The 27629-nt window shown below is 37.3% G+C and overlaps 1 protein-coding gene across 2 annotated transcripts; it reads left to right on the top strand.

Annotated features, from left to right (window-relative positions):
• Positions 1 to 1446: 1446 nt before the first annotated feature.
• On the top strand, positions 1447 to 26196 carry LOC587805 (carbohydrate sulfotransferase 15). Of its 2 annotated transcripts, none has more exons than XM_030986893.1 (10): positions 1447 to 1716; positions 7499 to 7646; positions 14464 to 14711; positions 16486 to 16690; positions 18780 to 18815; positions 19753 to 19854; positions 22423 to 22576; positions 23495 to 23663; positions 24384 to 24528; positions 25895 to 26196. In XM_030986893.1, exons 2-10 carry the CDS (start codon positions 7517 to 7519, stop codon positions 26080 to 26082), a joined length of 1377 nt encoding a protein of 458 aa, XP_030842753.1. In that variant the 5' UTR covers positions 1447 to 1716; positions 7499 to 7516; the 3' UTR covers positions 26083 to 26196. The 2 variants fall into 2 exon arrangements, with proteins under 2 accessions (XP_030842753.1, XP_030842754.1); XM_030986894.1 differs by having other exon boundaries at positions 14524 to 14711.
• The last annotated feature ends 1433 nt before the right edge of the window (positions 26197 to 27629 follow it).

A 27629-nucleotide genomic window follows, 5' to 3' on the forward strand; every position in this document is an offset into this window, starting at 1 on the left:
CCCCAATCAATATATGTTACTTGTGCTGTCAACTACTAATTTGACTATGTCCATCTTTTTATATTTGTCATACATGTATGCGCTCATACGCAATTTTATGTATCTGTTTTGATATATTGAGTGTATTTTCATATTTAAAACAAATTCATTCAATATGTTTCCTTTGTCATATACATTCATTTTGTTATAATTCATATGTGCTTATTTTACACGGACCTTCTACAAATTTTATCTGAAGTTGGTGTTCATTGTGCTGAATTGCTTTGTTCTTATATAGAAACATAAATAAAACGATTTCTTTGATAGATGCATGATTATTTTTTGTCCGTGAACAATAAATTCTGAATTCTATTGAATTGAATCGGTGACTGAGGAATTTTCTTTCAAGATTCAACCGAATGTAGAATTACAGACACAAAAGTCAACTGCACTACAAGTTTTAATTGTTTATTTTGTCATGAACATACCATGTGCAGGTTTTTCAAATACCCAGGGTTTTAGAAAATGTGCTGCAGTTCTAATATATTGTAATCGGATAAGCTTTTTTTACAACAGAATACGCCAAGATTGGCTGTCATCACTAGGCATTATGAGATATTAAGGGATTGGGTATCTTTGTCTCAGATTGTGAAACAAAATTCTGGATTTAGCACATGTTGCAATCATAATTCTAAACCTTTAGGTCAGTCAGGAACCACTTGACTTTTCAGAGCCGATCACCTGTCTGATTATCAAGATATTATGATTGGAAATCGACGTTTTTTAATAACACTACTGTAACAGTTTATTGGGGAAAATGAATAGGTAAAACCGGTCATTCAAAGATCTTTACTGTTTTTGTGGCACTTCATGATCACTTTGAAGCGCAATTTTTTTAGGGCTACAATATTACACCATATCACAGACACTGATAACATGTAGGGCTATGCATATCAGATTTAACATTGTTAAACGATGCGTTTAATAGATGCCTTTGATGTTGCTTACATGATAGAATTTTCCCGATAATATTATTTGCTGATGATGAGCGAATGTCATATTCTTAATACTAAAATGGAATGCTGCACGTGCACGTCAGTCATTAATCGAGGGCAATGCTTAGAACGAGGTATGTTTTTAAGAGCAGTTCTGAAATCGCTCAGGGCCGGTAATGTATGCTTATTCCAAAGAGCTAGCGACCTATTTTGACCAAATTACGGTGGGTGAACTTCCAAAAGTCAATGGGACACGAGAAATCCAATGAACGTCGGAATGGATGTGCTTTTCGTTTAAACAAAAAATTAATTTTTAACGAATTTTGGGGTAAAAAAAGTCCATAGGCTAACGTACATGTTAGGCTGCTGGACTCTGCCGATAGAGGGCGTTGTCAAATGAGACTATATGTACGAAAGCACCGTCGTCATCGAAACCGCTAACGGACGTATAAGCTGCGCAACATCTCCACGCTCCAGTACCTCGTAGTAGCCGACGTCGGGTGCCTAAATCGAAAGCTCGCTTATATTGATCTTTGCCTAAGGGAGTCGAGGAGAATAAAATTCTATACTATACTTTTTACCATGTACAGTACATTGTACACAAAATCCACGCTTGGTACATGCAGCAGAAGTAGTATTTTTTGTTGGTGGTCTTGGACGGCATAGCCAAAATTTACGCGTAAAGACCTATATTCAGCTGGAAAATAAGAAAAGAAACTCGCAGCCCCCAGTCAACGGTCACGTATGTTTTGCTATGCTTTTTATATTCATTTGTATTTGGTGGTATGCTTAAATTTAATTATCACTGAAATGTTGAATTCCATTACATGTTGCTGAGGTTGTTTCGATGTGTATTCTGGGCAAGTTATTCAAAATGTGTTGTGAAAATGACATAGCTAGCATTTTCTCTCTGTGATGATTCGATGCGATTAATATGACCAGAATTTAAATTTGAAATACTCGACATTTCTATACAATAGATGCTTGTCTTCAGAGGGCAGGGAAAACTATTAAGCTCGTAGTGAAGCGAGCATGAAAAAGTTTGGATAATTCTTTAAAGGCATCGTTTAACAATGTTAAAGCTGAGATGCATGAAGTGCCTCAACAAAGTAAAAATCTTTGAGTGACCAGTTTTACCATACTCATTGTCCCCCAATAAATCGTACTGTTATAAAAACCGTAATGGAAACGAATTTTTAAATTTTGATTTCCAATCACAAATATCTTGATAATCAGACAGACGATCGGCTTGTAAAAGTCATGGTGTTCCTGACTGACCTAAAGGTTTATACTTATAAATGAAGCATGAGCTAAATCCGGGATTTTGTTTCAGAATCTGAGAAAAGGTTACCCAATCCCTTTAAGAATGTATATGTCCACAATGACAGTTGATTTCTCTAGACTCTAGGTATTCATAAACTGTGGAAGTAGTGTACCTGGGAAGCCCCGATTGTTGTAGATCTGTAGCAAGTTTTAACTGATTCTCTTTCCTGCATGATTTCGATTCGGAGTCGTTACTTTCATGAGTATAGAGAAACGCGCATGAAGAATGGTGAAACAAGTCGATTGGAAGAAATAGCACGTATGATATATATATATATATGCAATAGAAACAGACGAATATTTACAAGCTGGGCAACCACAAGACAGTGGCGGATCCAGGGGGGCCGAAACGGCCGCGGTCCCCCTATTGGCGGCGCAAAAGGAAGAAAAAAGAGAAAAAGAGAAAGGAGAAGAGGAGGAAAAGAAAGGAGAAGAGAAAAGAAAGGAGAAGAGAAAGAAAAAAAAGAAGAGAAAGGAAAAGAGAAGAGAAAAGATAAAGAACAAAGCCCCCCCCCCCCCTCCCTCCCGGAGGGACCGAATTTGTGTTCCCAAAATTTCAGATAAAGAGGTACTTTTCACGCAACAAAGTCCGGCCCGTAATACACAAAAATCCGGCCCGTACTGACTTTACACACCGGAGATAGAGGGGTGTTTTCAAAGAGAGGGAACATACATGTGCGTACCTTAGATAACACTGAGTGGGTGGGGGTGGGGGGGGGGGGGTGGGTGGGAAAAAGAAAAGTCGGGTGAGAAAGGGGGAAAGACAAGGACATGGGACTAACGGTGACAGTAACGACGAATGAGGGAAAACTGTAATCGGGAGATTTGGGGTCATTCCAGAAGGCTTGGCAAACGTCATTGAATAGAGGGGGGCCGGGCCGGTGTCGTGGCGTTATGTGTCTTAGCGAAATCACGTCTGTACAGACGCATATCGCCAGGCGATATGAGTCTTAGAGACGCGTCTCGCCGCATTCCACCGGCGATATGCGTCTCCTAGATCGGCGATATGAGTCTGCGATTGGCGAAAAGTGTCCCCTCGATTTGTTAACGTTTATTTTCAGAAAAACCTTAAAACAAAAAGTTTGGCGTATTATTTAGCTGTTTTTATGTTTGAAGTGTTACGTTTTTATAATAGGACGTTGCAAAAAATGTTAAGTTGCAATCGATTGCAAATAACTCATATTTTGCAACTATATCAAACGAAATCTCTACATTAAAACAAAATGGCGATATATTTTCAATAATTAAGTTTAATGTCAGTATAACTTAAATGTCAATATATTTCTAATCATCCTCGGGGCAATTATTCACTGCACAGCCATTAATTTAAATCGTTTAACATGTCTAATGTCTACATGCATATTCGGAATACGAGTCTGAATTCTTAGACTGGACGCGCGGATTTTGTTTACACAACTGTTATTAAGCCAGTTTAGTCAAGTACAGGCGCGTACACAGGGAGGGGGGGGGGGTAACCCCCTCCCCTCTTTGGTAATTTTCTGTGTGTAAACCCCCCATAACCCCCCTAAACCCCCCTTTATTTTTTATTTATTTATTTTTTTTATAAAAAAAAAAAAAAATTCCCATGGCTGACCTAAAAAAAGGTGACCTTACCCCCCCCCAAGGGAGCAAAATGTCAATTTTTCAAATTTCGAGACCCCCCCCCCCAAAAAAAAAGTATCCTCTTATTAATTGTCGGCAGGGGCGGCGATCCCAGGGGGACGGGGGACACGTCCCCCCGGAAATCCGAAAAAGTGCAAAAAATTAATAGCAAACACTGACTAAAGACTGCAACACACTTATAAGCTCTGGAGGGCCCAAGAGTACAGCGTTTAGACTAATAAAAATGAAAAAAAATATTCTCGCTCGTTCGCTATAGCATCCCTTTAAAGGGAGACACAAATCTTTTCTCAAAGTTTGTTTGTTGATTCAGGGAAGCAGGGTGCGATCCAGCCGGGGCGGTTCTCAACAACATGAAGCAAATAGTAAGCATCTAAAAACTTCAGATGACTGTTTGATTATAATTTAAATTTGAGTCTATGCCTCAATCATAATTATATAGAGAATATAACCACTAATTTCGCTGAAACGATTCTCCTCCTCCCCGTTCTTCTTCATCTTTTACTTCCTAGTAGTAGTAGTTGGAGTAGTAATAGCAGCAGTATCATAATAATCATTGTTATATTTATAATTTTAGTAAATATCGTAATTATAATCATTATTATAAAGCTTATTTTTTTATTATCATTCTTATAGTTATTTGTATGCTTTTTCTTCTGATCATATTTATCGTATACACAATACGTCATGTGCCAAGAATTTATTGCTATGATACATCCAAGATGTCTACCAAAACTGTCAATTCGTTCCTGAAATAATCAAGCCAAAAGGAGAAACATTAGAATTTCTACTTTAAATTGAAATAAATTATATAGGAGAAATAAATAGAGAATACAATCATGATTTTGGAACTAAGGGGATTAACATGGACATAATGCACTTGTTTACATGACCACATTATCTCTTATTCATTCTACCTCCAATTTTGCAGACTGTTTTCAAAACACTATCATGTTTGTCGATCATAGTTCTATGAAGCTAGATGTCTCATGGTAATTTAAGCAATCTAAGCAACAATTTCTGAATTTTAGCGACAATCGTTCGCCTTTGCTGCTCTATAATACTATTATGACGTGCAGTAACAAATTGAAACTTCAGAACTCGTGATAAATTCGTTTAACAGTTGATTCCACTTGGTTGATACTATTGTTCGGGTTATTTAGCAGAACGAGATAGAAATTGATATTCTCATGGCTAACGACTTTGTGTAAGTAGTTATTCATTGTGTCTACAATGCTATTTGAACAATATATTTGTGACAAAAGACGGCATTTCTATGTAGGGTCAAAAGCCGTCAAATAACGAGAACATGGCACACAAAAAGATCCTCAGTACTGGGTCTAATTTAAAGGAAACTTAATTTAAACCCGGCCATATTCTGTCTCTCTCTGTCGCTCTCGTTTGTCATTGCCTTCATTTTCCCTCGCTTTCTTCATTCTTACCACGGAATATGTAATGTGTATGCACCTGTATGCCTCAATCATTGAGAATATACTCACTGATATTGCTGAAATGATTCTTCTCCTACCCCTGTTTCTTCATTTACTTCTCCTTAGTAGTTGTAGTTGTAGTAGTAGTAATAGCAGCAGTATCATAATAATCGTTATTATTATCATTGTTATATTTATTATTATAGTAAATATCGTAATTATAATCATTATTATAGTAAGTATGTGTTATCGTTATTATCCTTATAGTTATTTGTATGCTTCTTCTTCTTATCATTATTATCGTATACACAATACGTCATGTGCCAAGAATTTATTGCTATGATACATCCAAGATGTCTACCAAAACTGTCAATTCGTTGCTGAAATATTATCAAGCCAAAAGAAGGAACATTAGAATTTCTATTTTTAATTGAAATAAATTATATAGGAGAAATAAATAGAGAATACAATCATGATGTTGGAACTAGGGGATTAGCATGGACGTAATGCACTTGTTTACATGACCACATTATCTCTTATTCATTCTACCTCCAATTTTGCAGACTGTTTTCAAAACACTATCATGTTTGTCGATCATAGTTCTATGAAGCTAGATGTCTCATGGTAATTTAAGCAATCTAAGCAACAATTTCTGAATTTTAGCGACAATCGTTCGCCTTTGCTACTCTATAATACTATTATGACGTGCAGTAACAAATTGAAATTTCAGAACTCGTGATAAATTCGTTTAACAGTTGATTCCACTTGGTTGATACTATTGTTCGGGTTATTTAGCAGAACGAGATAGAAATTGATATTCTCATGGCTAACGACTTTGTGTTAGTAGTTATTCATCGTGTCTACAATGCTATTTGAACAATATATTTGTGACAAAAGACGGCATTTCTATGTAGGGTCAAAAGCCGTCAAATAACGAAAACATGGCACACAAAAAGATCCTCAGTACTGGGTCTAATTTAAAGGAAACTCAATTTAAACCCGGCCATATTCTGTCTCTCTCTGTCGCTCTCGTTTGTCATTGCCTTCATTTTCCCTCGCTTTCTTCATTCTTACCACGGAATATGTAATGTGTATGCACTTGTATGCCTCAATCATTGAGAATATACTCACTAATATTGCTGAAATGATTCTTCTCCTACCCCTTTTTCTTCATTTACTTCTCCTTAGTAGTTGTAGTTGTAGTAGTAGTAATAGCAGCAGTATCATAATAATCGTTATTATTATCATTGTTATATTTATTATTATAGTAAATATCGTAATTATAATCATTATTATAGTAAGTATGTGTTATCGTTATTATCCTTATAGTTATTTGTATGCTTCTTCTTCTTATCATTATTATCGTATACACAATACGTCATGTGCCAAGAATTTATTGCTATGATACATCCAAGATGTCTACCAAAACTGTCAATTCGTTGCTGAAATATTATCAAGCCAAAAGAAGGAACATTAGAATTTCTATTTTCAATTGAAATAAATTATATAGGAGAAATAAATAGAGAATACAATCATGATGTTGGAACTAGGGGATTAGCATGGACATAATGCACTTATGTGACATTCTCATGGCTTACGACTTTGCGTTAGTAGTTGTTCATCGTCTCTACAATGCTATTTGAACAATATTTGGTGACAAAAGACGGCATTTTTATGCAGCTTCAAAAGCCATCTAATAACAAAAACATGGCAGATAAAAAGACCCTCAGTACAGGGTCTAATAATTTAAAGAACACTTAATTTGAACCTGGCCATATTCTCTCTCTCACTCGTTTGTCACTGCCTTCATTTCCCTCGCTTACTTCATTCTTACCACGGAATATGTCATGTGTATGTGTAGGCCTCATTATGTTAATTAGGGTCAATGGTCAAATTGTCTCAATATATCTTCCATACATCCATAATGATCAAGGCTAAACAGTAGAAACTTGACATATGGATAGATCATAATGGGAGAAGCATTTTATATAACAATATGACATCGTGAAAATGCATTCTTCATTATGTAAATCATTAGCATTCGTATCACCTAATTCGTGACGAATTAAAGTCTAGTTAATACTATTATTACTAACATTATACTGTTGTTTATCGATATTTGTTGTTCTTGTTGTTATTATCTATTTCTAGCTGTTTCATTTTCTAAGGATGCATATCAAAAGACAATTGGCAGCTGGTATTGTCCTCCTGAACATAGCGTTATTTTCTTACGTGTATTACAACGCCCAGGAGCAGAAAGGGTACGCTCCGGTAAACGCTCAAACCAGCAACGAGAAAGGTGAGTCAACATAATAGCGATAGATTTGACCTTTAAAGGGCCACTCTAACCAAAACGGGCTTTAAAAAAAAATGAAAAAAAGACATGTAAAGTAATTTTTGACGGAGATTCCGAACATGACAACGATTTTTCTTAGAAATCCTCAATAATTCTTGATTCTAGCTTTAAAAATGACGACTCAGAACGCTCAGAAAAAAGCCCAGTTTAGGAGCTGTATTGCGGAACTGTTTATGACGTCACTGCAGGCGCCTTTCCGGTGGAAAGGAGGGTGATTTAGGCTTTAAAATGTCTTTAAAAATGCAAACTATGATATTAATTGGGGAAAAAAGACGTTTATCCGAAAGTTAATAATTATGCACTTGTAATCCCAGTACGTTTCTGGCAATTTCGTCATTCCTAATGTAAGATCCTTAGTTGTAAGACAAATCGGACATGCCCGCAATGACGTTAAATGAGTCATCAAGGCCACGTGACAGTATTACCCTTTTTCGAGGGGCGTAGCCCTGCAAGCGTGAGAACTGTGAAAAATAGATGATCATTATAATTTTATGGTCAATTCAGAGATTTTCTGAAAAATCAGAGGCTGGAATAATAATAAGTATAGGTGTATTCATGTTTTGAAAGGCTATGTTCGTTGGTTTAGAGTAGCCTTTTAAAAAGAAATGCAGCCACTGTTGTAGTTCTAGTAGTTTATACATGTGAGGGAACCATTGTAACTGAGTAACGGACACACACAATATAAAAGACGATCTTAGCTTTTTTCCGAAAAAACGTTTAAAACAGAATAATGAGTTGAAATGGTTTACAAACTACTTGTCTGATCGAAAGCAAACTGTTCATTGTCATGAGAAATTGTCTATTTTTTAATTTGGTTCCTCATGATATAAGTTTATTTTGTAGTGTGATAGAGCTTTGATTTTAAATATATTAGTTGATTATTTTATTCTATTATTGTGTTTTTATATATTTAATTAATTAAAGGGATAGTTGGGTTCTGTTGCAGAGGGCGCTACACAAAATATCTTTTGTGTGAGATAATTAAAAACAGAGTGTCAAATTTGAAATAACATACAATTTAAATGACAAAATCATCTTTGTTTGATCAAAATCGGCTCAGAGACGGCTGAAATATTCATAATATAACAATTTCTAATATTTGTGTACCACCACAAATATTAGATAATTTGAAAAAGCCGTTGAAAAAACGAAATAGCGCCGTTTACGTCGTATTTCAGCCAATGCCGATATTGGCTTTTTTTTTGTTAGCATTTTCGTGTTGGTTATATTACGCACAACCAGTCGGCCCATGTGTTGTTATTTTTAATTAAATAATTAATTAACGGTCACCGTATTTTTTTAAAAGTGGAGCTGAATTGGTATGATCGTATTGGCTAAATTTCACACATTTTGGGGTCTAAAATTACCTTCATAGCAATTTTAGGTTCTAAAAGGGCACTAGAAATGTCATAGATAAGAATAAGAGCAATAACCATGCACTTTCAAGGCATTTGCAGTCTGAAAACAGAACTCAACTATCCCTTTAAATATCATGTCATTCTGACTTGGTTTTTACTCAATATTATGGTCACTAAATATTTTCATCATGACTTCATGAGTATTTTAACAATTCTCATTATTATATGTATGATTATTTTGTTTTCATGTTTTAGTGGAAGTTTTTAATATTCAGGACCAGGATGTAAACCAGTCCTTTCTTATCTTGTTATCCCGATGAAATATGTTCAAATAAATAAATAAATAAATAAATAAAATATATTGTTCATCCCATACAAATCATGTACGGATTACGTGATACATCTTCGTATATTTCAATAGGAGGCGCATAAGGCTATTGAAATTGCCTTGGTCTGATTTATCGAAATTAGTTGCAATCGTGTTCAATATGAAGACATTCTTTCAAAAAGGCCTGTGTCTCTTCTCGATTCTCTTTTGTGACCCCCCCCCCTGTAACAAAAATCAGGCCTCTAAATTAAGTGAATTCCTTACTGAACGTGAATGGATCACAGATCCCTACCCCTCCTGCCGTCAAGTTCAGGGCCCCGTCTTATAAAACAGTTACGATTCATTACAAATAAGTTTCAATATTATTGATATCATTCGCAATTAACTCTGTATTATGACGAGATGTAAAGTTATGAGCCAGAGGAATATAACACTGAGCTCCTATAGGAAATCTTTTCATTCAGATGGTCATATCTCAGCCAATAATTAACTTTTTTAACATTCGACATTTGGATATTATTTGTTATGCTCTTTCGGAAAATGAAAAACAAATTGAGAAATTCTAAAAATAGATGTTTGAAGACGTCACACGTCACCCTCTATTACAGCTGACAAATAAACACCTAGTTTAAATAGGTTTGCTTTAGCGTGCACACAGTACATAGATATGTAATAAGCGCACTTACCTCTTTACGTGTTTACGTGCAGTTATACATTGGTATATACACCTATATTGTGATTACATTATCAGGGATTCTTTCAATATTTGTTTCACTTTGTACACAATACAAGATATTGGTTAAGAATCATATATACTTTTCAGTTGGGTGTGATGGAAAATCAATTTGCGAGCGAGGAATCAAATTAAGATTTGTGAGGTTGCAGTGCGAAAAAATTACATCTCATAAAGAGGAAAACCCCCAATCCTGAGGTTATATACATTCTCATAACGGAAGACTGGAAAGACCTTCGATATTAGTAACAAGTACATCATCAGTAAAGCGAGTGAGCGTAGCGACCGAGCTTTATATACTGGGAGGTGCTCTTAGTCTCTTGAAATTAGGGGCGCGTTTAATAATGAGAGAAGAAGGGGACACTTATCAGAAAACTGATAAAAGTAACTCGTGTCATAGTTCAAAGAGTAATTATCACAGGTGAAAATGTGGCACTTTTTACACCTTTAAAAAGAGGCACTCACCAGGAATGAAAGAGGTCACTTATGAAAATTGTAAATGGACATTTGTCGACGGAAAAGGGGCCCCGATCTGATTGTGACAGGGGAAGTTATAAGCGGTGAAAAGGGGGCATTTATGAAAAGGGGATCGGGCCCTTATTAGAAAGGGAAAGGGGCACATATCATTGTTAAAAGGGAAATTATCAGTAGTAAAAGGAACACGTATCGCACCTGAAAAGGGACAACGACCAATATGTGAATGAAAAAGGGGGCACTTACAAAAAAGAAAATGTGCATTAGTTGAAAGAAAAGGGGTACCGACCATATTTTAATAGGGGAATTTATCAAATGTGAAGGGGGCAACTATCAGTTACCCATGGGCCATTAGGTCAAGTTAATGGACTATCTAACCGTTTTATCATTCTATTATAGTTATATAAGTCTTTGATTTTGTTATACTGTGTTATTGTTTTCATAATGATTCTCGGAATGAAAAACAAACAAAACTTATCTGAAGGGAAACGTAGTAACTTGAAAAGTACATGAAAAGGGGTATTTATGAGAAAGGGAAGAGGCTCTCTTTTAATAGGGGTACTTATCATTAGGAAGAGGGGCACTTATTAGAAAGTAAAAGGGGCTCTGGACCAAGTAAACGAGGCACCTCTCAAATCTAAATAGGGAAAATTATCAGAGGTTAAGGGGGCACTTATAAAAAGTGAAAAGGGGCACTTCTCGTTCCAGAAAAGGGGCACTTATGAGAAATGTTTGCTTATCTTCAATGGAAAAATTACGGTGGGGTAGGGGGGGGGTTGTGGATGAAATGGACATAATGAACCGATCAGAACTGATCTATTATAATTCATGCTTCTTATCCTTCGTGTGCTTGACCTAAAACCTAACAATCGCTTGGCAAACTGATTCCAAAGTTCGACTCGTTTCACATGCGATATATAGCTTACCTCGGCAAAATATTTGCTTATCTTCAATGGAAAAATTACGGTGGGGGGGGGGGGGGGGGGGGGGTAAGCGGACATTTTTTTTTTTTTTTTGGAGTCCAAAAAAAATCGCAACGACTCAGCCAGCCGAAAACTCGCTCAGTGGGGGGGGGGGGGGGGGGGGGGGTAAGCAGACCCTTTTTTTTTTTTTTTGGAGTCCAAAAAAATTCGCAACGACTCAGCTAGCCGAAAAGTCGCTCAGTTGGAGGGGGGGGGGGGGGGGGGGGGGGGGGGTGGGAGGGGGGGGGGGGGTAAGCGGACACTTTTTTTTTTTTTGGTCTCGAAATCTCAAAATTTGACATTTTTCATCGTTAGGGGGGGGGGGGGTAAGGTCACCTTTTTAGGTTAGCCGTGGGTATAATTTTTTTTTTTTTTTAAATAATTATAAAAATAAAAAATAAAAAAAAAGGGGGGGGGGGGTTTTAAGTTTTTTTAGGGAGGTTTACACACATAAAAAATACCAAGGGGGGGGGGGGGGTTTGAACCCCGAACCCCCCCCCCTGCGTACGCCCCTGTCTTCAAGTATACGCGAGTGCTATTCGAGTTTCCAAGAGTGGAGTACAAGCACGACGATCGTGCTGTGAGTCATGCCGAGATGCCCACGAGATTAACGCGAGTTTGGATGGAGTACGGGGACTTACGGCGAGTTTCGTATGAGCTTGGGCAGAGTATAGGGCGAGCATGACTAGCGCACCATGATACTTCAGCTGGCCAACAATTGTGCAGAAGAGGGAGGGGGTTTCAAGTACTTGAAATGTGCCCTTTTTACATAGGAAAAGTGCCCTTTAACTTTGTAAAAAGTGCCCCTTTTAATTTGTTAAAGTGCCTCTCTCCCTTTTCATCTCTTTTCATTTCAATTCAGTAAAAGGTTTTTTAAAAACATGAGTCGCAGCCCCATGACTGAATTGGTCATGTGTGCAATTTTAAAGACTTATTACATATTTCAAACATAAAAAACAGTTACAAAAATATGTCAATATTAAAATATGTATGGTTAATATGGTAAGATTGCTTGGGCAGCAACATTAAGAAAAAAAAAAGATAACATGAATTCAATCTTCTCGAATCCAATATCCTTGGCATATTGCCCCTCCTTGGCATAAGTGCCCATTTTATTTTGACAAATGCCCCTTTTCCTTTGATAAGTTCCCATTTTCCATTGCAATAAATGTCCATTTCCAATTCTCATAAGTGTCCCTTTTCAGGAACGAGAAGTGCGCCTCTTCGCTTTTGATAAGTGCCCCATTTACCTCTGATAATTTGGCAAATTTAAATCTGAGAGGTGCCTCTTTTACTTTGACAAGTGCCCTTTTCCTTTTAATAACTAGCCCTTTTTTAACTCCGATAAGCGCACCTTATATTTGTTAGATGTGCCCCTTTTCCTTTCTAATATGTGCCTCTTTTTCTAATGATAGGTACCCTCATTGAAAAAGAGCCCCTTCCCCTTCTCATAAATGCCTTTTTCATCTCTGGTAAAAAATCCTTTTGAGGTACGAGAAGTTACTCCTTTTCACTTCGGATAAGATTGTTTTTTTTTATTTTACGAAAATCACCAGGAAAAACAATAACACAATATAACAAAATAAATGACTTATATAACAATACTAGAATGATAAAACGGTTAAATAGTCTATTAACCTAATGGTTCTGTTCTTACATGGAGCACTGATAAGTGCAACATTCACTTCCTTTAAATGTCCATATTAAAATGTGGTCGGTACCCCTTTTCTTTCAACTAATGCACATTTTCTTTATTGTAAGTGCCCTTTTTTCATTCCCATAAGTGCCCTTTTTCATATCTGGTCATTCACTTGTGATAATTTCACTTTAAATAATGATACGTGCCCCTTTTCCTTTCTAATAAGGGACCTTTTCCCTATTCATAAATGCCCGTTTTCACCGCTTATAAAAAACCCTTTCAAAATCAGATAGGGGCCCCTTTTCCGTCGAAAATGCCCATTTCCTTTTTTCATAAGTGCCTTTTTCCATCGCAGGTGAGTGCCTCTTTTTGAAGGTGTAAGAAGTGCCCAATTTTCAGCTCTGCTAATTACACTTTGTACTTTGACACGGGGTACTTTTCTTTTCTGATAAGTGTTCCCTTTGCCTCTCAACATCAAACGCGCCCCTAATTTCAAGCGACTAAGACCACCTCCCCCTAATCAAAGTTCGGTCGCTACGCTCACTCGCATTTATAGATGATATAGGCTACTTGTGTTAATTATCAAAGGTCGTTCAGTCTTACGTTTATGAGAATGTGTTTATAACCCCATCAGGATGATTTATTTTTTCCTCTTTATAAGATGTAATTGTTAGCACTGCAATCTCACAGATCTTAAATTTGTCCTCGCTCGCTTAGCTCGCTCTCAAATTGATTTTTAGACCATCACACCCTACTGCAAAATTATGATGCTTAAGCAATAAATTGTACTGTGTACAAAGTGAAACAAATATTGAAATGATCCCTGATTATGTAATCACAATATAGGGGTATATACAAATGTCTAAAAAAAAAATTATATTTTCGTTTTGAGATTTGCCCTGCTCTAGATAGTCACACGTGACCACATTTGGCCAATAATTTGATTAGGATCTAGGAGTGAGTTGTATAAAACTGAGAGAAATATATATATTTTATTTTCAGATGGCTTGGAGAATAAGTTTGAAATAACTTCTACATCAAAGCCACAACGTAATTTTTTAAAATTATTTCTATTCTTGAATTGAGTTTTGGATTCCTTAAATTGATTAAATGACTGCATTTATCTTGTGAATCATCTTAAGGGCTCCATTATCATATTTATCATGTTAATATCACACCTAAAAAGTACAAGAAATATCCGAGCGTGGAGGATTACAGATTTCTATTTTTTGACGCTGTTGAAACACATAAATTTTGACTTTATAGATCGAGGCTACGCAAAGACAGAGAATGAATATTCACAAACGTTTTCGTCTAAAAGGCCAGGCATTCAGCCCTCAAAGATGAAAAATACCGATGACTTGCACAACTTAACGGCCAACACACGAAAGGAGGGGATCGAAATTCACAACATCGACGTTCAGCAGAAGACTAGAGTCGGACCGGCCGAATTCTGGAGGCCCGAGTTGAATTTATCATCATTGCCACCAGGCTTGTACAAGAGGGGGAAACCGGTGAGTGCATTGAATTCCCCCGGTCCCCAACAGAAACAAATATTCCGTGTGCCCGTGCCTTGAGCCATAATGCATGGCCGTACAGAAGATTTTGTTATGTTCGGGACCGGGAGGAAATTCAATGAATTATTTAAAAAAAAAAAAAAAAATGCAATAAATTATCAATAATTCATTGAATCCCCCCCCCCGGTCCCCAACAGAAAAAAATATTCCGTGTGCCCATGCCTTGAGCCATAATGCATGACCGTACAGAGGATTTTTTATGTTGGGGACCGCGGTAAAATGCAATGAATTATTGATAATTTTTATCATTTTCTTTGTTTGTTTCTATTTGTGGTAACTGCCCCCTTCCCTTTATGTTGGGGACCGGGGGGAAATTCAATGAATTATTGATAATTTATTGCATTTCCTGTTTTAATTTTATTTGTGGGAACTGCCCCCTACCCTAGCCCCCCCCCCCCCCCCCCCCCCCCCCCCCCCCCCCCCCCCCCCCCCCCCCCCCCCCCCCCCCCCCCCCCCCCCCCCCCCCCCCCCCGCTGCGTACAGTCATGGTTCAGTGGCAAAGCAATGGGCTCATAGCCGTGAGGCCCGAGGATCAAAACCGTGCCGATGTGCTATATTAGTGCCCTTTTGTGGCGCATTAATCCTCATTACTGTCATTTATGACTTATGGGCGTAGGTCCCCTATTTGATAAGCATAGTAGCATACACATGCTTTAGCAGTCACGCAAAACAAACACTGGCAAATTATTATTCAATAAAATCTGAGAATGTATACTATCATCTAGATCTATTAGGAATAAACCATTGTCAAAATAATTCCATAAATTGAGGTAAAAAAAAAATATTCCAACTTTATGAGCAACAGTGTATACAGGTATCTTCAGAACGAGGGAATGTCAAACAGAGATGACTCCTCTTTAGACAAAGCATTTGGATTTGATAATTATAAGAAACATAAATGAAGAGGAAAGAATGGGTTTCATTTTTGGATGAACACCATGAAGGGTATAATGTACTAATGGGAAAGGGTGGGGTATAATTGGGAGAGAAGAGAGGAACGTGGATGACAGAAAGAGTGAGACATTCAATTAGGGAAGAAAGAGAGAGAAAGGTAGAACTAATCACATTGTCATCTAAAACCAGAACGAGGCGTTTCAAATATACCATTTAAATGTACCGCTCCGAATTTCATTTCTGCATTTGGAGTTTAATGTAGCTGTCATGTTTGTAATTGTTAGACCACAATACATGTGTCAACGTATGGATTTTTCTTCTCTCAAACTCTACTCTCAAATATACTTAACTCCTGCCGAAATCAACTTATAAACTCTTTCTCTCAAATAAACAGCGAAGCCTAGTACTTAAAATGAGACGAGCATAAAATGATGTCTTGACTATGGACCTGATCCCGAGTTGCACTGCCTTTATTAAGAGAAACTCAATTCTATCAGATAAGAACATAAATGACATCATAAATTTAATTTAAACAAATCAGAAACATAAAAATGGAATAATACAACATAATGGAAGAACCCAGGGAGAAGTCATGACTTCCTTATTAGTAATCCGGTTTTACTCAAATTTGTTTTGCTCTATTTCTCATGTTTTTCTGCATCTATTAAAAGCAAATTATTTTGTGGTGGACTTAGTCTTTAAAGGTAACGTCTTCAGTGCCAGCGACTTAAAGAGAAGGTTGAGTTCTGGGAAGAGATGAAAAATAATTTGTGAGCGTTATCATTGTATACGTAATTATCTCCCTTTTTTTGGACAGGTATTTGATTCTCTGCCAAAGACATATCTGCCAGGGTATAAGAGTGCGTGCTGGAAGCTGAAGGGAGAACTCAAATGTTGGCCCTATTTCTATCTACTTGGAATGCCCAAGTGTGGAACGACCGACTTGTGGTCGAAGATAACCATGCACCCCGATGTGAAATACACCGTAAAAGAGCCCCACTGGTGGGCTAGGGTTAGATTGGGTGAGTTCTCGTATGTACTTTGTTATTCAACAAAACGTTATAGTAGCACACATAAACTCCTTGAACTGCTTGAAAATAAAAAAAAAGACCGGGCTATTTGAAGTCTTAGTACGGCCGGGGGGGGGGGGGCATTATGATCCCCCTTAAGATCTCGGCCGTGAAAATCTGCACGCATGTCAAGTGAAGTGTATTAAATAATATGATAATTTCAATTTTTTGAAAAAATCACTCATTTGCATATTTATGGTAAATTATGCAAATAAGGTCATAAAATCACATTTTTACCCATACATCATATATTATTCATATTTAAGCATTCTTTTTCACTACATATATTCATTAGACCATTTGGAATAATAATACGACAACTTCTTTTGGAAGAGCCAGGTTATTTCTTATGTTATCTATTGTTTTGATAATTTCTTATGGATTTTGTTGTTTTTGTTGTTTTATCTTATTTCTTACTACATTATTCACCTAAACTTTAAACAAGACCCAATAATCAATGTTTGATCTATTTTATTTTAGGAAAAATGACATTTCCATATGTTTTGTACACAAATTACAAAAATGAGCGATTTTCGGGGTGACATGCAAAGACAAAAGATCATGTGACCTTGTAACCGTAGGTCCGATTTTCAAAAAAAAATCTTTTAAAAGATGCGCAAGACTCAAAAAGATAAAAGTCAGCGAGCGGCGGGGCGCCATCCATATGCGTTCCCAAACAGTCAGAACAATTGTGGGGGGGGGGGGGGCATAATGCCCCCGGCCCTATTATCATTATAATTATAATTGACGAAAGACTTAACTCCATTCCGTTGACAATCAGCCGTAATCGAAAGACTTCATGCATGGCTGATTGTCAACGAAACGGAGATAAGTTTGTTGTCAATTCTGCATGTTGCTATGGCAGGCATCCAGTGAAAACGAATTCGTTTGATAAAATCATGGAAATGCAAGCACTACTTTAAACAAACAGAACTTTGCCATTCCTTGCTCATTTTTTCTGATTGAGGTGTCATATGAAAGGGCAAAACCTCAACTTTCTAGAAATGTGATTTTCTCTTTGAAATTCAGAAACCGTCCGCCATAATTTTTTAGGTTTTCTCTCTTCAAATTCATTTAATCACTCATGCGTGAAAGATACATCATATGAGTTGCATCAAATGAAAGAAGAGGATCTAAGCTTTCCAAATATGTGTCATTTAGTTATTATAAATGTGACAAAGTTATGATAAAACATCGATAATTCTCGGTTGCGTTTTTTTCTGGGACGCACTGTATAGTTGTCGAATCGACTGAAGTGCTACCAAGTCAATAAGTAATAGTCTAATTTTCAGACCATTGTACCGAATGGTCGTACGTTTTGTGCTGCGCAAAGATTCAATCACTTTAATTTTGGCCATTACAAGAAGTGGGTTATTGATGTAGACAAATGCTCATACCCTTTACAGCTCATTTTTTGTATGCCATTACCAAAGAAGAAAAAAGCCAGTCACTCACTCAACAGTGTCTGACAGTGAAGTCTGGCAAGTAAACGGGTTTCCTTGCATAATTTGAATTTTAGGACACTGCTAACGTTTACATTTCACAGAAAGGACATACATGACATAATATTCATAATTCCAGCAAAATTCTACAGAATTTGATGTTGGCTGCAAAAGGGACATAGTATCTTTAAAGCAGATTAATATTACAGCTAATCCAAGTATGCAGATGAATCAAGTGATAGGGTGGTCAATAACTCATATAATTCAGAGAGAGAAAAACAATATTTTATGAAATGCTTGCACTTTGTTTTTCTGCCGTGAACTCCTAATATTCTTTGATTATATCAAACGAAATAATGATGGAACATTTCATGCGTAAATTTCTGTTCATTGTGGTGAATCACAAGAGAATTGTTTAAGTTCCTCCCAGCCCCGCCCCTCCCCCCCCCCCAAAAAAGGGGGGGGGGGGACATTGAAACCCAACTAACATAACCTTCAAAACATGAATACACCACTACTTATTAATATTCCAGCCTCTGATTTTTCAGAAAATCTCTCAACTGACAAAATAATGATAATAACCGTCCATTTTTTCACAGGTCTCACGCTTGCTGGTCTACGCCCCTCGAAAAAAGGTAATATGGTCACGTGGCCTTGATGACGTATTTGACGTCATTGCGGGCATGTCTGTTTGTCCTACAACTAAGGATCTTACATTAGGCATGTCAAAAATGCCAGAAACGTACTTGGATTATCAAGTGCATATTATTTTTCGGATAAATGTCTTTTTTTCCTCCAATAAATATCATAGTTTGCCCTTTTAAAGACATTTTAATGCCTGAATCACCCTTCTTTTCATTGGAGAGGCTCCTGTAGTGACCTCATATGCCATTGCGCAATAAAGCTCTGAAATTGGGCTTTTTTGTTGTTGAGCGTTCTGAGTCGTCATTTTTAAAGCTAGATTCCAGAATTATTGATGATTTTTGTACAAAAAATGTTATTATTTTTTATAGCCCGTTTTGGTTAGAGTGGCCCTTTAACAAGTGCTGTAAAAAAAATTAAAGACCGTCTGTACTAGTTTGGCTAGGAAGGATTAGACCACCCAGGGTGGTCACTGACAGGTGGCTATCTCAACAAGTCAGCTCTCAATTAACATGAGAAAAAGAGGATCGTGGGGGACCAATGGTCACCGATTAGGCATTGTTTTCTATATAGAGGGAGCAAGTAGCTACAAGTAGTACAGTGTGCCTTTAAAGAGTACCCTGGGTAGGGGGTTGACATGTATACAGAGAACATAACATGACAGTTTATAAACTCAGCAATATTCCACGATGACATTTAATGAATTAAACAAAAAGTCATAATCATTATCAACCAAATTTTTTTCAAAAGACATTCATCATGGAATTTGTTTGAGAATTTTTTAAAATGGGGCTCAATTCGCACCAAAGCTGGACTTGGGCTGCAAGTTACTTCGAGCTTTGTGTTCATCATGGGTTTTATGCACATCGGTTCATACTTGCAATTTACTTGTTTGAATATCTGTTTGTGGTGCATCAACATCGCTGTTAGCATTTCTAGTGACAGGGAATCTCGCTGGCTACGCATCCCGATCTAATGAGATGGTCCAGCAGTTCAAGTTACATCCATCTATGAAATCACGACTCATTATCGGTAAGTGTAATAAAAATCAGGGCAGCGTTTCACAAAAACCGCCATCAATATATTCTGCCCCCAAAAAGCTGGAACTGCTTATCATCAAATGTTACAGAATCTTTGTCTCTGAGTTGTTTTAAATCAAGATATAAAAACTAAATATTTAGTTTCTTATGTGTGACATGTGATCTGTGGGTTTCTTCCTTTCGTCACTTCTTCTTGTTTTGTGTCGTTGTCTGTCCTTTGTGTGTGTGTGTTCGTATGTCCTAGTTCTTTTCACCCATTCTTAATCTTATTCATTGTTTTGGGCCATGTTTAATCTGTATGTAAAACAGGCGCGTACGCAGGATTTTTCAAGGGGGGGGGGGGGGTTTAACATTTTTAAATCGGGCCGAAAATTTCGCATCGACTCAGCCAGCCGCTGAATAAGCGGGGGGGGGGGGGGGTAAGAGGACACCTTTTTTTTTTTTTTTTGTCCCAAAAAATCGCAACGACTCAGCCGGCCGCTGAATAAGCGGGGGTAAGATCGAGGACACTTTTTTTTTTTTTTTTTTGGTCTCGAAATTTGAAAATTTGACATTTTGCTCCGTTGGGGGGGGGGGGGGGGGGGGGGTAAGGTCGCCTTTTTTAGGTCAGCCATGGGAATAATTTTTTTTTTAATTATTATTTATTTTTTTTTTATTATTAAAAAACAAAAAAAAAACAAAGGTGGGGGGGGGGGGGTTAGGGGGGTTTTAGGGGGTTTATTCACATAATAATACCCCCTCCCCCCTGCGTACGCGCCTGATGTAAAATGTATTGACATGATGTTATTGTTTACCGCACTCTCGCCACAGGCGTTTGCTTTTTACAACTGTTTCCACCTGTAAATTATTTTCACTGTGTATATTCGAACATGAGAAACATTTAGAAAATAGATGTCTACTTGAATGAATAATAAGATAGGGAAAAGTCTTGGTGATACAGGCTTCCAATCCTTTCGGGACCATTCCTAATGGTTAATTTAATTAACTTGTACTAATGTCCTTTGGCAAGACATTGATCTTCATTTGCCACACTCCACCCAGGTGAAGTAAATGGGTACCTGGTAGGAATTTATTCCTTGAAACGCATCGCGCGTAACAGCTGCACTGCTAAATCCAGGGTAATTATGCTGAATTATTGTAGAGCGCTTAGAGACTTCTGATGAAGTAAGTGTTAGGCGCTATATAAGCAAGGATAATTATTATTATTAACTTTCATTATTATTATTAGTTGTAGTAGTAATAGTATCCAGGGCTCAAATTAATTTTTTGTCTCACGGGGGCCCCCCCCCCCTCAATTTTTTTAGGGGGGGGGGGGATCGTCCCCCCTGGGAATTTGAAAAAGTGCAAAACAAATTGTATAGCATGTAATATGTGATCTTATACATTGACTCAATGCTACATGCTATACACACATACACACAGTTAATGTACACTGTGGTGTATGGGCTCTTCTATACACAATATAACCAGGCATGCTGGATTGCAACCTAACTCTGATGTTTCTCTATGTGTCTTCATTTGAGTACTAACCATACAGCTAAACAACCCCACATTATATAGCATATACTGAATAATGACTGCAACACACTTTAAGGCTCTGGAAGGCCCAAGAGTGCAGCGTTTAGACTAATAAAATTGCAATTTTTTTTTCGCTCGGTCGCTACGCTCCCTCGCATAACATCCTCGTAAAAAAAATTCGCATTTCGTCCCCCCGGTCATTAACAGAAATCGCCGCCCCTGATTCCACGACATTTTGGTCTTCCTCTTCTCCTCAAAAGGGACTTTTAGATTTGCGTGGACGTGGACGTGGACGTGTTACGTCCTTTTAAGGCACTGGCAATCACATGTGACGTCCTTTTAAGCACTGGCAGTGACCTTAAAAGGAGGTCACGCGTTGCAGTCCACGTTCTCATCGTGCAAATCTAAAAGTCCCTAATATTGATTTACTGGTCGAGGTTCATTATTTGCTGACAACGAAAAACTTCTCCAGGCCATGACCATGTTTCTGCCCTTTCCCGATCGCCTCCAGCTACAGCAGACATGGCGCGGCAGCGTGCACACGCACCGCTACTAACGGCGCAGTAGGCCTATAACCACTGCTGACGGCGGCACTGCACTGCGAGCTGAATCGGTAATAATAGGCCTACTCATGAAACGAGAAATCTTGCACGCTAATCTTAGTTCCATTTCATTGGTTTAAGGTTTGAAAATTGAAACTCAATATTGTGTTAAAGTTATAACAGAAAAGATTATCTTTATTTTATAATTCCACCGGAGCGATTTTTAATTTTGCAATCGCCCCCGTGAGCAACCTGACGGGGGCGATTTTGCAGCTTACGGGGGCAAATCGCCCACCGCCCCCGTGTATTTTGAGCGCTGATAGTATCACTGTTATTATTATTATTATTGTATTTATTTATATCATATTATTATTATTAATATTAGTATGATTTCACTATTGCCATTATAATTTTCATCATTAATATAGATATTATTATCATTATTATTGTTATTATTGATATTACTCTTATTATTATCATCATATTTTTAAACATTAAAGGTGACGGCTCCGCGTCGACCTTCTGGGACAACAGTTTGTGGGATACATGGGATGGAAAACGCTATGAAGGTCCAGAATACGTCACCGCTGACGTCATTAATGTAGCCCAACCGGACGCCAAGCTGATCGTCATTCTTCGCAATCCTGTAGATAGGTATCTATCATAATAACAATAAGAATGATAATAATAGTATTACATATTATAATAACATAAGGCCATCAACATCATTATAATAATAACCTCATTTTCATTAATGAGTCGTTAATTGGCAAGTCATGTCTATTCAAATTATCTTTCCTCACAATGACGCCAGGGGAGTGTTTCAAAAGCGAAAAATCAAGTATTTCAGACTTTTTATAAATTCCACATCAAGAACATGAAATTTCCTTGATAAAAAAAATTTATAATGATTTGAATCAACATTTAAAGGTATAGACTAGTTTTGGAAACGTCCCCTCTCAAAATATGAAATGGAAGCTGTTATGTAAAAGAATATGTTTTGACAAATACGTGATGATACAAATTTTGCCGGGAAACCGCCTACTAAGTGATATATTTGGTAAATTATCATATTGATCCGGCCTGGATAGATATCGCGTAGTCCCATATACATATTTTTGTGTAGCCTACAGTGCTTGGTACTGTAACAAAACTGAGCCAAATTTCTTATCATTTTGATGATTTTAGAATCTTGCGGTACACACATACGCTAGATGATCAATCTTTTCTGATCGATTCCACAATGTTTCTTTCACAATGCAATCGCATGACCAGAACTGGTCTATACTTAATGCCTTTTAAAATAACTTTTACAAAATATTTTCATTAATTTTAACGGCTTTCCATAATTGTTAAGTCCAACTTAGAGATGAGTTCAACTAAGGATCTTTGTGAAACACCCCAAGAACTGTCAATTTTGACAGACAGTGCATTGCAAATGTTCACATTAATAATAATTATCACCGTATCTCTTGTACAAAAAACCGACGATGTCTAACGTGAAAGGTGAAATGTGGAATAAGGCGAACTGGATTGAATTTTACTCAATTTTGTTCCTTGTTTTCATTTCAGGGTGTACTCCGATTACTTATATTTCAACCCCATACACATAGTCAGTGTTGATCATTTCCATACAATGGTTGTGGAAGTGATAGACAGATTCAACACGTGTCTGCAAACGATGAGCTTTCGGGGATGCACATACAGCATAAAACAGATTGATAACCAACCTTTACATACTGTGAGATATGGCCCTTCTTGTAACATTGTTATAATAATAATAAAAGCTAGTTCTTTATATAGCGCTTTTCAGGACCGAAGGCCCTCTCAAAGCGCTTTACAGATATAGCCAAGGGTCGATTTAGCGGAGTCTGGAGGCACTGACTCGAGTATGAAACGTTACGAAAATTATTGAAGCCCTAAGCGGATCTAAGCTCTGCCAGTCACTGGCTGTTTCAGTCTGGAGCTGCCAAAGTACAGAGCCTATCCTTTATCCCGTCAGCATAGTCTCACAATGCAGACACTTTTAACAAAGGCTGACGAGGGTTGTGCCTGCAAACTTTGATATTACCTTTCCCCTTTCCCCCTCTCTTTCTCTCTCTCTCTCTCTCTCCCTTTCTCTCTTTCTCTCTCTCTCTCTCTCATCTTGTTTTCTCTTCGTTCGATATGGTGCACAAACCAATTTGAGATTCGCATGGATTTAGTGATCTCGCATTTCAAACATGCACAACTCCCTCATTGTTAGCCTGATTTATTCAGTCATTCTATTATGCTCTTATTTTTCTGCTTTCATACCCCTGAAGTTATATCAAGGGTTGGATTGCCCTTTAGCCTAACCAGAAACTCAAGTGCAATCACAACCCCTATACCTTTAACGAATTAAGCCCGGAGCCAATATCAGATGAACCACATAATTAAAAGTACGATATGTTTGTCTTTCTATTATCTCTCACCCACACAGCGGCTCCTTGTAGGCCTCTACGCCGTCTACGTTCGTGATTGGTTCAGGGTCTACCCACGTGATCAGCTCAAAATCATGAGATTGGAAGATTGGCATATCAATTGCACTGGACTCCTCCCAGAAGTATTCGATTTTCTTAATCTGGGTAAGCATGTTACTTTCCTCTCCATTCGTGGTGATTTATTTGAGACGGATGCATGGTATATGCGAATCAGACGTTTTCCAAGGGAAGGTCTTGATAGTAAAAATAGGTGTGTAAAATGTGACCCGGACTTCAACAATCAAATTGCCTGTCATCCTATAAATGACTCGACATAAGTGGAGATATCATCCTATAATGGCTGGTCCTGACTCGAGCCGTCATCTTTGATTGGAGTCGTCACCCTACAGTGACTTGACTTGACTGGAGTCATCACCCTAAAATGACTCGACTTGGTTGGAGTCATCACCCTAAAATGACTCGTCCTGACTCGAGCCGTCACCTAAAATTGACTCGACTTGATTGAAGTCGTCATCCGAAAGTGATTTCACTTGACCGGAGTCGTCACCCTAAAATGACTCGACTTTATTAGGATCGTCACCCTAAAATGACTCGACTTGTTGGAGTCATCACCCTAAAATGACTCGTCCTGACTCGAGCCGTCACCCTTAATTGACTCGACTTGATCGGAGTCGTCATCCGAAGGTGATTTGACTTGACCGGAGTCGTCTCCCTAAAATGACTCGACTAGATTGGATTCATCAACCTAAAGTGAATTGAATTGATTGGAGTCGTCAACCTAAAGTTAATTGACTTAATTGGAGTCGTGATCCTAAAATGAATTGACTTGATTGGAGTCGTCAACCTAAAGTGAATTGACTTGATTGGAGTCGTCAACCTGAAGTGAATTGACTTGATTGGAGTCGTCAACCTAAAGTGAATTGACTTGATTGGAGTCGTCAACCTAAAGTGAATTGACTTGATTGGAGTCGTCTTCCTAAAATGACTCGTCCTGACTTGAGCCGTCTCCCTAACTTGATTTGACTTGACTGGAGTCGTCATCCTAAAGTGATTTCACTTGACCGGAGGCGTCACCCTAAAATGACTCGACTTTATTAGGATCGTCACCCAAACATGACTCGCCTTGAATGAAGTCGTTACATTATAAATGACTGTCATTGAATTAGGTCGTCATCCTATGACTTGCGTGGACTGAATTCCACACCCTATAAATTGCCTTGCCTTCACTGAAGTCGTCATCATAAGATGACTTTATTTGTCATCCTATTAATGACAAGACTAAACTGGAGGCACTGCCGAATATATCACCTTGGATGGAATCGTCACCCTATGAATGACCCGCCGCTTCTGGAGTCGTCACTCGCTGTTACTGGAACCGTCACCCCTTTAATGACTCGCTTTTGATATTGTTGTATCATGTCTCTTTTGTAAATAATAGTATTCACCAATGAATATTCCACGATTAGATTTTACTTTCATCTTCTATGTTTTATCTCTATTTCCTTTGCAGAAAAGAAGTCCGGTAAGACGATAGCGCAATTTTGCGAGAAGAAATTGCAAAACGGCAACAAGGTCGGGTTACATGCGATTGGAGATATGCTTCCCAAGACGAGAAAGCTTTTAGAAGACTTTTATGAAAGTCCAAACAAGGAACTTAGTCTGTTACTAGGGGACGATAAATATCTATGGCGAACCTGATGATGATACTTTGCTCTCTTGAACAGTACAGCACTGTCTGAATAAATAAAAAAGTTACAAATTACAAAAAACCGCAGCTCGAGTTCAGATTTGACGTGGTAATACAAATACATGCATATGTATTTGCATATGTATATGCATATGCATATGTATATGCATATGTATTTGCATATGTATATGCTCAGTGGCTGCCGGGCTCACGATCAATTGGGCAAAAAGAATTTCCGTTTCGGTTTAATAAAATTTGGAGTGGACTATTAGGCTATTATTATTATTATTATTATTATTATTATGATCTAAATGTATTGCATTTGCTAGGAACCCCTTTATTCCGTTTAATTTTTCTTACTCAAGGCTACTTGATTTTATTACTATTTTTATAAACTTATCAATTGTACCCTTTTAAAATCAATTTCATTCAATAATTTTACAATAATTTATATATTTGCCTATCTTGCGTCGTTCTATTACATATATTTTAAATGTTGTATGTTTAATTTTTAGATTTAAGATGTACACCTGTATTAGCTTTTAGCTGTGTCATTGACTATTAAAGATTGTCAACTTCAAATTCACTGTGAAATAAAAGCAATTCGTCAATATTTGTTCCCCCACTCCCCACAGTCCTGGACCCATGATGATGATGATGATAATGATATGATGTTAATATGAGGATGAGGATGATGATGATGTTGATATGATGATGATGATGATGATGATGATGATAATGGTGTTGACATGATGATGATGATAATGATGATGATGATATGATGATGATGATAATGATGACGATGATATGATGATGATGATGATAAGATGATGATGATGATGATGATGATGATTTAATGATGATGATATGATGATGATGATGATGATGATGATATGATGGTGATGATGATGATGATATGATGATGATGATGATGATGATATGATGATGATGATGATGATGATGAGATGATGATGATGATGATGATGATGATATGATGATGATGATATGATGATGATGATGATGAAGATATGATGGTGATGATAATGTTGATATGATGATGATGATGATATGATGATGATGATGATATGATGATGATGATGATGACGATATGATGGTGATGATGATGATGATATGATGATGATGATGACGATATGATGATGATATGATGATAATATGATGATGATGATACGATGATGATGATGATGATATTATGATGATGATGATGATGATGATGATATGATGATGATAGTGTTGATGATGATGTTGTGATGATGATGTTGATATGATGATGATATGATGATGATGATGATGATATGATGATAATGATGATAATGATGATGATGGTGATGATGATGATGATAGTGATAATGCTGTAAATAATTGTAACAATTTAGCCATCCAGCTGCGAGGATGTTTTTTTTTTTTACTAGTAACCTTGAATCGAGTAAAATCTTAATCTTTAATGATGATAATAATTTGATTTATAGAGTGTCTTAGCCGCCCGTATTCAATTCAATACTTAAGTACAAAATTCAAGCTTTTTACTTAGTATTTGGTT

This window comes from Strongylocentrotus purpuratus, unplaced genomic scaffold, assembly GCF_000002235.5.
Source record: "Strongylocentrotus purpuratus isolate Spur 01 unplaced genomic scaffold, Spur_5.0 spur5_scaffold_16, whole genome shotgun sequence".
NCBI classification, from domain to species: Eukaryota; Metazoa; Echinodermata; class Echinoidea; order Camarodonta; family Strongylocentrotidae; genus Strongylocentrotus; species Strongylocentrotus purpuratus.

Excerpts from the sequence above, each read along its gene's own strand:
- LOC587805 (XM_030986893.1), top strand. The coding sequence starts at position 7,517 with ATGCATATCAAAAGACAATTGGCAGCTGGTATTGTCCTCCTGAACATA. Across the intron at positions 16,691-18,779 it reads GTGGGCTAGGGTTAGATTGG|GTCTCACGCTTGCTGGTCTA; the intron begins GTGAGTTCTCGT and ends ATTTTTTCACAG. Across the intron at positions 24,529-25,894 it reads ATTCGATTTTCTTAATCTGG|AAAAGAAGTCCGGTAAGACG; the intron begins GTAAGCATGTTA and ends TTTCCTTTGCAG.